Source organism: Neofelis nebulosa, chromosome 14 (assembly GCF_028018385.1).
Source record: "Neofelis nebulosa isolate mNeoNeb1 chromosome 14, mNeoNeb1.pri, whole genome shotgun sequence".
Classification (NCBI taxonomy): Eukaryota; Metazoa; Chordata; class Mammalia; order Carnivora; family Felidae; genus Neofelis; species Neofelis nebulosa.
Window position 1 is genome coordinate 3,583,798 of NC_080795.1, and position 13,500 is coordinate 3,597,297.

General features: G+C 37.9%; 1 protein-coding gene across 5 annotated transcripts in view; it reads left to right on the plus strand.

Moving 5' to 3' along the window:
* SNTG1 (syntrophin gamma 1) overlaps positions 1-13,500 on the plus strand; it is a 900,934-nt gene that overhangs the window by 839,122 nt on the left and 48,312 nt on the right. For 4 of the 5 annotated variants that reach the window (XM_058699165.1, XM_058699168.1, XM_058699167.1 and 1 more), the window contains 2 exons: positions 2,971-3,123; positions 7,014-7,106. In XM_058699165.1, coding sequence (XP_058555148.1) covers positions 2,971-3,123; positions 7,014-7,106 — 246 coding nt within the window. Of the gene's footprint in view, positions 1-2,970; positions 3,124-7,013; positions 7,107-13,017; positions 13,082-13,500 lie in introns of all 5 variants that reach the window. The other variant, XM_058699169.1, reaches the window with a different exon arrangement.

The following is a 13,500-nucleotide window of genomic DNA, read 5'->3' on the forward strand; positions in this document are numbered from 1 at the left end:
CAGAAAGTGTCCAGAAGACTTGGAATAAATCTAAAAAATGAGGGGGTACTTCCGGAGAAGTCGTAAATGAGACCAATGCACAAACATAGTGTCCATGATTTGTGTAGCTATTATTTTATTACCATTCGTTAAATGACACTTTCCAATGAGCAAGAAATATCATGGAGGCTACTGTTTCCACTGGGGCCAAACTCACCCTGACCAAAGATAAACAGAGAGCGTACAGAGAGCAAATGAAAGAAGTAGAGATTAGGGAACAGCATATATATTTACTTTATTGAGTATCAGCGCTAGTAATAGAAATTTCTAATGTTAATTCAGAACTACCCTATGTCAGAAACAATGCTAAGATTTATATGCGCATGTTCCTCTTTCCATCTTCTGCCTCTCTTGCTCTTCTCTGTCGAAAGCAGCGGATTCCGCCTCTTGCTTACCTCAGACCTTCCAGGGGGGTTCTCACAGCGCAGGCGGTCATTTGAACGAATGTCTTAACAGGAGGACCCGAGACCATTCAGGCTTGCAACGGATTGCCCTTGCATGGATCTCTAAGTCCTTGATGATGAGACATTCTTCCCAGAACAAAACTTTCTCCTTCCCACTTTCAAGAATGATTGATTGCTCCCATTCCAGCTCCTTAAGCACTTTAGCTACATAGCACTGTCATGATGCTTTTTATTATTTTTATATATTTTGTCTCCCTCAGGAAACTGTGAGACCTGAGCGCCTGGGTGCCCACAGGGGCTGTAGTGTAAGTCAGCATGTGAGGAGTGCCTTATAAATAACAATAACCAATGACCGCAAGTGTTCCCAGATGTTGAACTTCTATTTGCAGAGTCGAACAGAGAACTCTCTGTCTTTGAGAGCTCTAGTGCTGGGTCAATTTAATAAGAGATGCTAAACCAAGTTTTCAAAGAGTAAAGTAGTTAAGCTGCCAAGAAAACAGAAAAATCTTAAATGAAGGTTATTTTAAGATTTCATGGCAACGTAGGAGAAGGAAAAATGTCAACAGTTTTCTGGCTCTTAATGACACTGATTATTTTAGGTTACAATTTTATATAACAAAGAAAGTTAAGACCTCTTGAATAAGCCATAAAATTGGCAAGGTTTCCAGAAATCCTGTGGTATTTGGTTACAGTTTTTGTGCCAATGTTGCCAATTAAATAAGTAATATAGAAGTTGAAATATTTACAACATAAAGAAAGGATTTGCTCTTTTTTTTAAACACGGTAGCTTGTCATTACACTTTCGTGAAAGTCCAGAATTCATGACCTGTCTCAGCAATGGCTCTCGACCTCTCTTTCACCCGCTGTCTGGATTTCTGGAATGCCGTTGAAGCTGTTGCTTCAATGCATGTGCCAACACCACACTTTGCCAATACCTTGGTTAAAGGCCTCTTCCCGCCCATCTACCTCAATCTTCCACGTGTCTTTCAGCCACTGCCTAAAATTTACATCCTAGAGGATATTTTCCTGACTCACCAATCCACTTTGGTGTGAACTGCATTCCTACTCTCCATAACAGCACTTATAAGGATCCGTCCCGACCTATTTACTTGTAATTTACTTAATATCTGTCTTTGTCACTCCAGCAGACATTGTAAACGCTGAATGATGGGGGGAAAAAAAGGTACCTTACAATAGCTTATCACTGAACTATGTTTTTGAAGATATGTTTTCATTTTTTTTCACCTTAAGATAGTATAAGAAAATCAGTAAATACAAAGAGAATGTAACTTTCTTTAAGCTTCTGAGCATCTCCTGGCAGCAGTTATCAAAGCTAAATTCTACAACCAGAAGCAACTGCTGTTCATTCACTCTCCTCTCATATTTCAAGCATCCAAATAGGAAAAAAAAGAAAACTGAGTTTATTGATAAGGTAGTTATTAGTTTGAAAACACTTGCCAGAGCAGAGAATTCCTTCTAACATTTGTGAGTGTTTAATGATACCTTTATATAGTTATGTATAAGAAATGGTGAAAGACCCCAGTGACTACGCTTTGGCCATTTTCAGCACACTCCACATGTAATTCAGAGGCCATATCTGACATATTGCTTGGGATTACCCTATTTCATCAATTCTTAGCCGCATTTTCTTTTAATATCTCTGAAACTGACATACACATAGATAGGTGAACACAGTTGAAAACGTCTAACAAGACTGTGCCACATCAGTCTTCTTGACTTAATAAAATATAGTTACATAAGTAAGGTAAATATGTATTTTTTAAAAGCGATCAGTTTTTTTTAGACAACCTAGACTCATTGTTTCCATTTCTCGTGTAGATATGGTCATGTGGCTTTAAGGGCTAAAGAAATCAACTCAACAGAAAAAGTCCTGCTTGCTAGCCTTTCTAAAATTTGCAAACCTACCGATAAGCATTAACTTCATCGTCTCGAAAGCTCTGTGAGGGAAAAAGAAAAGAGGGTTGTGTGTCATCACTTCGTACAGTCTAAACTGAACTCATGTGTTAAATGCTTTGCAAGTTATGTTGCTGGTAAGCATAGAAGCCAGCCATCCTCACTTCTGTTTCATGCGATGCTTCCGTGTTGATAATGAGGAGAAATACATTGGTTGTGGACTTTGAGGTGTGGAGTTTAGGCTGCTATGACCATTTTTAAAGTTTATTTATTTTGACAGAGAGGGAGAGAGAGACAGAGCATGAGTAGGGGAGGGGCAGAGAGAGGGAGACACAGAATCTGAAGCAAGCTCCAGGCTCTGAGCTGTCAGCACAGACCCCGATGTGGGGCTCGAACTCTCAGATTGCGCGATCATGACCTGAGCCGAAGTCGGACGCTTAACCGACTGAGCCACCCAGGCGCCCCTGCTATGACCATTTTTAAGGAAGATGTAGTGTCATCCGTATGACCTGGGCATCTCCACCGTGCATTAATCAACACTGATTCGAGGTATGGCCATGTCAGCAATATGGATTGATGTTTGCCAGCCTGTGTAACTCCAGGTTTCCATCAGGACAGTGACCTGCTGGACCAGCGGAAACACTGCTTCACTGTGCAGTCTGAGTCTGGAGAAGACCTCTACTTCTCCGTGGAGTTGGACTCTGACCTCGCCCAGTGGGAACGAGCCTTCCAAACAGCAACCTTTTTGGAAGTGGAACGGATACAGGTGAGAGCCTGGGAAATTTTAGGACCTGTGCCTCCCAACAATGAATGACTGCTCCCCTAGAGTTTAAATCTCAAATAGAAAATGCTGTGACTTTCCTTAATTTTTGACAAAGCCACCTCCTCTTCTCCAATCGTGACCATTAGCCTGAATGGTTTCATTCACTCCCAATGCTCTTTCTTTCTAGAAATAATTTCCTTCATCTCCACCCTTCAAAACCACACAGGGAATTTGAGACATGTTTTCAGAGGTCACGTCATCGTGAAGATTTTCCTGATTTCCAGCCCGTTCTGCTCATTACCACTATTCCCACAACAGTCCCGTTCAAACCCGTCCCACACGTGCACACCAATATCACTTTTCTGTGTGTGTGCTTGTCTGTTTTCCTAGGTCTGCTCACACTCTATCTTGTATTGGGGTGACGTATGCTTGCCATTCCCCACACTAACTTACAGGTTGCTTGGGATTATTTTATTCATTTACCAACTGGATACAGTGCCTTTTGTACATCACAAGTATTCAGCAGATATTTATTAAGCTGTATTTCTTAAGTGTGAAGTTATATCTAGATCAAACTTCATAGAGCCTTCAGCCCCTACAATTCATGGGACCATGAGATAGAAGAGGCTCCCAAATACGGGTCCTGTGGCTGAGGTCTGACAGAAACCAAGGTCAAAACTGAGCAATTGTGATGTGCTTGCCACATGCAAATGGGCCCATAGAGCCAGGACCTAAATAGACACACGGACACTTAATTTCGAAAACAAATCTCTAATGATGAGAATATGGCACTGACTCTCCTGGAATGCTTGCCTATATTAGGAGACTTGGTTGCATATTTTGCAACACGTTGAGCTGATCTGTAACATGTATTAATTTCCTTTATTTCTGACTATAACCTTCTATATTGAACATATCAGTTTGCACTAGTGTGACATGGCAATCAGGGGAAAAAGACAAGAAGACTCAAATTTCACTTGCTTCATTGCTCAGTTGACCCTTTCTAACAGCTCTGCTGACCTGCATGTCTCTTAAAATATTAACGTAACTGAGGAATATTGTTTAAATAAGTTAGCTATATAGAACCTCAATTCAATACATAGTTTAATATCAAAAACGGAAAGATGAAAAACCTTCTACATTATTTTATTTCAAGTATCAACCCCTAAGACCATTTTGAGCACTAAAATATGTTGGTCGAATACGAGTGGACGTTTTTGTTATTCATAATGATACTTTTAAGCTTCCCTAATTGTCATTTTCCCAGAATATTACACTTCACTTGCAAACAACTACATGGACATTATCTATCCAATGGTCTCAATTCAAGATTTCATTTTAAGTCCCCTGGTGTTTAGAAATGAGATAACATTATGATGTTTTGATGTAATTTAATACTGTTGTTTTGTTGTTGTTGTTTTTTTTTTTTGGTTCTGGGCTGCATATTCTCTAAGGTAATGTCCTGAGCAATGCATTTCTTTGCACCGTCTCACAATACCATTCACTTGCACATAGCAAGTGAAAAGTAAAATATTTAATGCTTTGAAACGCCTGGGTGGTTCAGTTGGTTGAGAGTCCCACTTCAGCTCAGGTCATGATTTCATGGTTCCTGAGTTCGAGCCCTGCATTGGGCTCTGTGATGACAGCTTAGAGCCTGGAGCCTGCTTTGGATTCTTCTCCCTCTCTCTCTCTGCCCCTCCCCCACTCTCTCCCTCTCTCCTCTCTCAAAAATGAATAAACATTCAAAAAAAAAAAATTAGCGCCTTGTTAACTTTTGTTAGCCCCCAAATAGCGCTCTATCCCATGATCCTGAGATCATGACCTGAGCTGAAATCAAGAGTTAGATGCTCAGGTGCCCTTAAAATAGAACTTTTAATGAAAGAGCATGTGACTTACAAAATTGATTTTCTTTAATTATTATTACATGTTTTATCCAGGTATAGACATTTAGCTGTCATCCAAAAGGACATATTAAAAAATATTTTATGTGTGATATATGTTCAAATATTGTGTAATAATATATAATTGTGTAAAAATCTTTCAAATGTTGCAAATTACCCCTGAAAAGTATAGTTTTCCACTTTTTTCTAACTATAATTCAATTTTCATTATAAAATAAATAGAAATTAAACAATAAATCAAGTGTTATGTTTTTAAAACATTAATTATATTCATTATATATATTTATTAAAGATTATAAATTATAGAATTAAACTTTAGCGAGTCTCAATTTATATATCTGTTTCAAATTAATGGTTATTGATGAATTGATTCTATTTGTAATTTTGAACTTAATGAGATAAATTTTCATGTTCTGTACTGAAGGTGTTTTCACCTGACGTATTCTTTTATAGCAATTGAAAATAGAGAACAATTATGTCTAAATTAGAGGGAATGAGATAGCCTTGAACATTTCTTTTTAAAGATTTTTTAAATGTTTACTTTTGAGAGAGAGAGAGAGAGAGACAGAGCATGAGCAGGGGAGGGGCAGAGAGAGAAGGAGACACAGATCTGAAGCAGGCTCCAGGCTCCGAGCTGTCCCCACAGAGCCCAACATGGGGCTCGGACTCAGGAACCGTGAGATCATGACCTGAACTGAAGTGGGACGATTAACCGACTGAGCCACCCAGGTGCCCCAAACATTTCTTAATATTGATAGTAGTTTTAAAGAAGTGGTGATGGGTGGATATAAGCACGGAAGATGCCCATGCATTAAACAAAATTACACCCAAAACTGAACTTACAAGGCCCATTAAGTTTGTTTTCTGAGCTGGTTTTTGAAAAATTCAACTGTGAAGGAATAATTGGCATAGATGTAGCTTTCCTATGCAAATTGGACTTAAAGCTATGAATATAGATTTTTGGTGAAGTCAACTTGATGCATTTAGCCATCCTTATCTTCAGAATCTGATTCATTTAATATACTTTTATATACAGTATTATAAAACAAATATCATGTAAATATTGGTATTGAAAATTTGCTTGAGATAGGTTTCTGTCTCTCTCTTCTTTTCTCTCTTCCTCCTTGTTTGTGAATTATGAGTAGTTTTCTTCATTTGAACATCCCAGTACAGTTTGTAATTAAATGAAAATAAAGGTGGCCTCTGGACATAAAAATGCATCCTGTGGCACATAAGTTCCAAGTTTTCATTTCATATTTGTTACTGTTAAATTTCAGTATCTTTATTTTATTCGTCTTCCAAAATATTTATATAAGTAACATTATAATTTAATCTCATATTCGTGTAAAAAGTCCTGGTGATTTTGGAAGAATCAGTAGGTTTATACAAATAAGAAACAAGGGGTGAATGTCTTTGGGGAAATAGCTTGTACCACATGGATGAACATTATATGACAGACTCTTAAGATAATGATGTTCTTACACGTTTCGCCTTGGTTCCTGAATCTGTGTTCATGTGCCTGCGAGTTCTGCTTTAATAATATCCAAGAAATTGGTAGGCCAACAATTGAATTAATACCTTAACCTTTAATAATTCACTTTTGGCTTAATGAAAATGCAATGATGTTTAGCTTTAGAATGTAGCAACGTAACGTAATCTTGCCTACACCTAAACACTTTTATACCGGTTTTATTGCCGATATGGCAAAGGGTGTCAGTGCAGCCCTAGGTAAAAGCATGTTCAGATAGCACAGGATTGGAAACTCGGCCCCGCGTGCCCCTTGGCAGGTGAAAAGCTGTTCGGCTTCAGTTTTATTAACACTACGATGTCAATAATACTATGCTCCTCGTACAGTTATTGCTGATACTACATTAGCTATTGCATAAACAACTTATTATAGGAGCTGTCAAAGAGTCTTTGATGAATGCTGGCTATGAACAATGGTACTGGGTCAATCACATGAAAAGTAACAGTGTTTTCTGTTCTGTCTAGTGCAAGACGTATGCATGTGTGCTAGAAAGTCATCTAATGGGACTCACGATTGACTTTAGCACAGGATTTATCTGCTTTGATGGTGCAACAAAGGTAATGTGCTCAAGTCCGCTCCAAGAAATGTGCTGCAGGCATTGTAATCTAAGAATGATTGAAATGACCTCCAACTCCTGTCAGTATTTTAATTGATTACCATGAATCTTGTTTAAGATCCTCATTTTTGTTCATAGAAGATAAATCATGCTTTATTCTGGTTATAGAGAAACAAGTGTGAATTTAATAAGACAAACATGTTTCCATAAAACATTATAACTATATAAAGTGGATATACATGTATAATACATATACATCATATTTTATAGTATATATTATATATATTCTTCTTACTAAAGATATAGCTTGAGGGGAAATTTTTCCCCCAAACACAACTTTTTTAAACAAAGTGTTTCTTTATGATTTTTCTACATCAACATCTCCAATATCCAAATGGGGAAAACCTTTTTTTTAGTTTAGTTTTATAGCTAACATGTTAGAATCATAGTGTGGAGGAATTTGGGGGGTTAGAGTTTCTAGCCAGGGAGAAAATGCTTGTCACCCTGTCTTGACTTAGCAAGGTCTTGTATTGTCTAATTGGGTGCCTTTTCCACAAAGGATCTTTCTTCCTTTAATTTTTCCACAGTGATGCGTACTGAATGATGAAGGGCATCCTCACAGTTAGTCATATTAAAACACCCCTAAAACACAATTGACCCGGGGCCCCTGGGTGGCGCAGTCGGTTAAGCGTCCGACTTCAGCCAGGTCACGATCTCGCGGTCCGTGAGTTCGAGCCCCGCGTCAGGCTCTGGGCTGATGGCTCGGAGCCTGGAGCCTGTTTCCGATTCTGTGTCTCCCTCTCTCTCTGCCCCTCCCCCGTTCATGCTCTGTCTCTTTTTGTCCCAAAAATAAATAAAAAACGTTGAAAAAAAATTAAAAAAAAAAAAAAAAAACACAATTGACCCCTTACCCACCACTAATCTTTTCCCAGTGCTAGAGTCCCTAGGACTGTGGTCCCCAGGAGGGGAACCCCCCTCCCCACAGAGGACATCTTTTCCCTCTCATGACACATCAATTTCTAAGGTCCCCTCCACTTCTTCCTTTATCAAAGTATGGCCTAAGAAGTAAACCGATATATTCCTTCCCAATAATTTTAAGGATTCATGAGTAATCTGCTCCTGGGAAACTTGTATTTTACCTAAAAATTAATGGGTGCACAGAATTTCAAGAAACAGATGTAAAGAAAACAAGACAGTGATGTACATGTGTGAGGAAGGCAACACTTGGAAAGTGGGAGGATTTGGACCTTGGGGAAGATGGGGGTCTGTGCTGCAGTCCAGTAGCCCAAGCCAAGTATGGTGCAGGTGGGTGTATGGACTTCTTAGGATTTTTCAGGACCCAGCAATCTAGATTGTCACACAAAAGCTCACACTATTTAAGGACAGCCAATTTTTTTTTGACAGAGTGAAAATAAGTAGTACACCCACGCTGGTCAGATTTCACTGTCCGGGCGTTGCCCTTGCCTAATGCCAAAAGGTTACTTCTCTAATTATGGAACTGTAGGTGCTGTGGCTCTTTTTATTTTACTTTTTAACTTTTTTTTTTAACATTTATTTATTTTTGAGAGACAGAGACAGAGCATGAGCAGGGGAGGGGCAGAGAGAGAGGGAGACACAGAATCGGAAGCAGGCTCTGGGCTCCCAGCTGTCAGCGCAGAGCCTGACGTGGGGCTCGAACCCACGAACCGTGGGATCATGACCTGAGCCAAGTCAGACGCCCAACCAACTGAGCCACCCAGGCGCCCTGCCATGGCTCTTTTGATGGCTCTCAGATGAGGCTGCCATGAACTTTTCCTGTGACTAAAGATTTTCTTTTGAATAAAATCTTCAACTCGGGGTAGGCTCCCGAGTATTAAATTAATTTAACACATTTACTGATTTAATTATTACTCAAATTCAGAAGTATGAAACTAATGTAATAAATAACTGTAAAAATGATTAAAGTTCAAAAAAAGCTCAAGTGTGATTTTACAAAGAAAATATTATAGCCACAATTGTCCCTAAACTCTTATGAGGAAGATGAAAGTCTCGCACCTTGTAAATGAGAGGGAAGGAAATCAAATCCATCTGAACACACATCTGAAAGCCTGAATCTGTTTTGACTTTTTTCTTTAAGGCTAGTATAATCCAAATCCACATCAAGGTCCACTAAGGGTCTCTTGGTGTGGTAAGGGAGAAAATCCATGTGTTTCTACACATGTCAAGGTATTCCCGCGTGGGAAGGAATGAGGAGTCGAGACCATAAAGGAATTGTCACGATGCCATCTAGGGCACACAATCTAGTAAGAATGAGATTTTACTCAGTGCAAGCTTGATGCAGGAAAAACCAAAGGCTTTGGGGAGTAGTAATCACCCTCTTTCCATTTTCTGACTGTTACCAGAAGTTCTGAACTTCAAGGCCATCTGAGAATTGGGAGGGAGGGAAACAGTCTGTCTGCTTATGATGAGCAGAGTACTCATCGCAGAAACTGTGACACTTGCACAGCAATAGGGAGCTATTCATAATTATGTCAGGACAGCACACATAAGCCAGGAGAGTCCTGACAAAGCACTGGGCTGGCCTTACTGCAGGAAGGTGGCCTCCCTTCATGGAATGAGCCCCAAAGTTATTTTTAAATACAAAAAGAAAAAAAAAAGAAGGATAATTGTTACATCTTCATTAAAACGTGTTTGTTCCAGTAGTTTATTAAAATAATTAAATGATGTTAAGTTATTTTCTCTACTTGATATGCCTGTGGAAAAAATCCTTAAGAGTATATGTCCAGCAGATTTTTTAAATGTTTGGGTTTGAGAAGGCCATGACAACAATACTACTGATATCCTCTAGCTGTTCACATTTTGTCTACATGTTGCTCAGCCTTGCAGTGACAGTGGAAGCAAACCAAAGGTCTTATGATAAAGCACAGATACCAGGAAAGGGAAGGACGGTGTTCTAAGAGGTTAATTGAGCTCCGTGTGGAGCAAGTTCCACACTGTCAGTACAGGGGCAAAGGGGAGATTTGCTGCATTAATACATAAAAAAAGCAACCATACTTATCATTTCTTACAAGACATTTTTTTAAATAAAATAAACAGCATTGAAAAAATTCGTTAGAAGACTGGATCAGAGATTCTCGTAGTAAGAGAATAGAGTCACCGTGACCTTCGTCTACCCTAGACTGCTACGGGTTTGGAAGCAGTGAGGTCTGGGAATGTCAAGCTCATTCTCACTGCTTGTCCCTTGGGCATGAATGTCCCTGGGGAAAACCTTCTCCCTGGAGTTTCCAGACGGTACAAAACACACTGAATAGTATAGTACTCCCCACACTTCCTTTTACATTGGCAACATGATAGGAGGTTATACATTCTTCTGCTTCCCTTAGTGTTGCTGGGGAGAGTCCCTCTTAGAAACTTATTGCCATATAACAGCTCAGGTTGTTCTCTGTAATCTTCCTCCTTATTAAAATGTAGCCTTTTCAGTGTTAGACAAGGTTTTCTCACTACCATGTAAAAGTATGATGTTGCAATACTAATATGGTTCCCATAGCTAAAAGTATAGATTTGTTGCCATTATATCCCTTTAAACATGCACATATGCATTAATCATTTGTATCCATTAATGAATTTCCTATACAAAAAGAGCCCTTAGTAGTAACATTAAATGGTTAACTGGATACTTACTGTCTATTGAAAGATAACAGGAGGATATAAATATCAGTCTTGGGTGCTCTAGGAAAGCTTTCTAGATATTGAGACACCAAGGGTAAAATCATCCAGACAAATCTGTAAGGAAGAACATTGAATTTGAGGTCAGATGAGACGAGAGATCAAGTTTCAGGTAGCCAAGAACCAGATTATGAAAGGCATCGTAGTAAAGAATTTACATCTGATTGTTAGAACAGAAGGACCTTTGAAGGGTTTGAGACACAGGAAGGAAATGATCAGAAGTGTTGGCAGCACAAACCCAGTAGAACAGTGGATGACTGAGGTGGAGAAAACCTGGGCAATCCAAGATTCCAAATTCTCAAAATCTGGGCATCCCCCACCCTATGACGTTCCAGACAAAACAGCATGCATGGTAAACAAGGTCAAACACGCTGTTACAAGTTGAGGGTGAAAATGATCAGTGTATGCACAGAAGAGATATTCAATATCATGAAAGATAAGTTACAAGGAAGGAAATGGAGAAAATGCTAGAGGTGGAAACCGGGTCCCCTGATGACAGTCCAAGATGTTTCACCAAAATCTGATTTTAACTATGGAAAGCTCATTTTAGCAAAGGTATCCAGATGGCATTGATTGGATGGAGGCAAGACTGAATCACAGGGCATTAATGGAATTAATTTTTGCTTCCCTTTGATAATTTAGAAGAACAACTTTCAAACTTTTCTTTTTAACCATGAAATTTTGTAAAAATAAAAAAAATGAGGAAGGGTTAGTTTTATCTGTGTCAGATAGCACTTAGCTCTAATGGTTAAAATGAAGTTGAAGGTATTGGATCCTACACCTCAGACCTCCCCCTCTGCCCTTGTGTTGCAGCCCATGGTATAAGCCAACCTCAAAGCCTCCATTGGCTATAATTGGAGCTCATCCCATGTAAATGTCCATTGCAATGTGTGCGACACTGTAAATCCTGACTCTTACCCCGGGGGAAAAGTAAAAGACAATATTACTCATATTACTGTTTTCCAGACAGTCCCCGAAGCCATTAGTTCCCTAAAATTGTTGCTGATAGTTTTTTAAAACATGCTTTAATAGTTGACCTTGAGAAATTCTAGGATAACATACTTAAAAGGCTTCTCTACCACAGGATGTCTAGGAGTCAGTACTAACAGCATATTAAAAACATTTTTGAAATAATGATTGGCTAACAGATCTATGCAGATAATTATGAAATAAAAAGGTAACATTTTTGAAGAATTGACTCTGTCATATGTTAGGAGCTACTATAGTGATTTTATGTTTTCTTTTGTACTCAATACTAATTTTCATTGATTATAGACTGGAAACATTATCTGGAGGAAATTTGTAAAACCCATACATGTGCACAGTGAACTGCATTTTAGGAACTTATATTCTGTGGAGTAAAAGACAACGTCACCCTAACTGAAATCACATCCTTCATGGTTTTGAGATGTTCTGTATAAAATTAGAGGACTTTGTCTCCTGAAATAATTGTGCTTCAGAGTTAAATTCACCGTTAACATACTGATTCATGAAGTATCTTAATCTACTTAATCCATTTATAACTTTAAGTAGACGCTGATTTCTACAGTGTTTAGGGTAAAATTTGAAAGGAAGTTGACATGACCTATATTTACACTTTTCCTTTTCAAGAGTCTTTGATATGGGTTGGGTAAGTTGAAGGTCATTAATTATTAGGAGCTTTGAGCTACTGTTTCTCCTAAAGATTGAGGATCTTCATGCACACACACATTTCCTTATATGTTTGACTTTTCCTAAAAAGCGTTTAATAATTATAACGTAACTATCATATGAATCCCATAGGTTGAACCTCTCAAAATGGAATTCAACTTTATTTCTTTTATTTTATGCTATTTTTTCCTATAATATTTCAACTATTTCACATCAAAGGTTGACACTAAAAATCCAAAAAGAAAGTTTGAAATTATTTAAATGAATGTTTTCTAGAAATGTCTCCTACATAAGTGGGAATCTTAAATATACATATGTTATGATGTGGTTACAATGATTTTCATATAAACCTCAATCTTAAATATACATATGTTATGATATAGTTACAATGATTTTCACATAAACCTTAGCATTTTTCCTTTTTACAATATTTTTCAGTCATTTTTCTTCTCCAGTTGTGTAACTTATAGCCCCCAAACATGGACAAAGACATCAAATTCTATTTCATGGAATTTTTACATTCTTCTTCAGATAAATTATTTCTTCTTTGCTTTTAGGAGAATGAAGAACATTGCATTTATTGCAAAACAAACTCAGACATTTAGGGAAACAATCCATCAGGTAATTTTTTTTAACCCTCAAGCATTTGAAAGATAGCCCTAAAGTAAAATGTTTGAAAGACAAATATTAACCCAAGTTTTCATGCCAGTATATCAGCTAAATGTAACAGAATAGTAAAATCCTGGATTTTTTTTATTCATTTCTTGCAATATAAGGACATTATAAGGTAATGTGGAAACTAATACATGCTTTATTGCCTGTATTTATAATTCAAAGTATATAAAGAACAAAAGCAGGTGAGAGTAAAAAATTCTTTGGCTAATATGCTTTATATACTTTTTCCATTTTCTATCTTTCCCCCCCCTCTTCCTCAGCCTCTTAAAAATTTTAAATTCTAATTCCTTTCTGGGCCTTTTGATATATTTTATTTTTTCTGGAAAATTTTTTTTCATTATTAAGAATATCTGCCTTAAAATTTT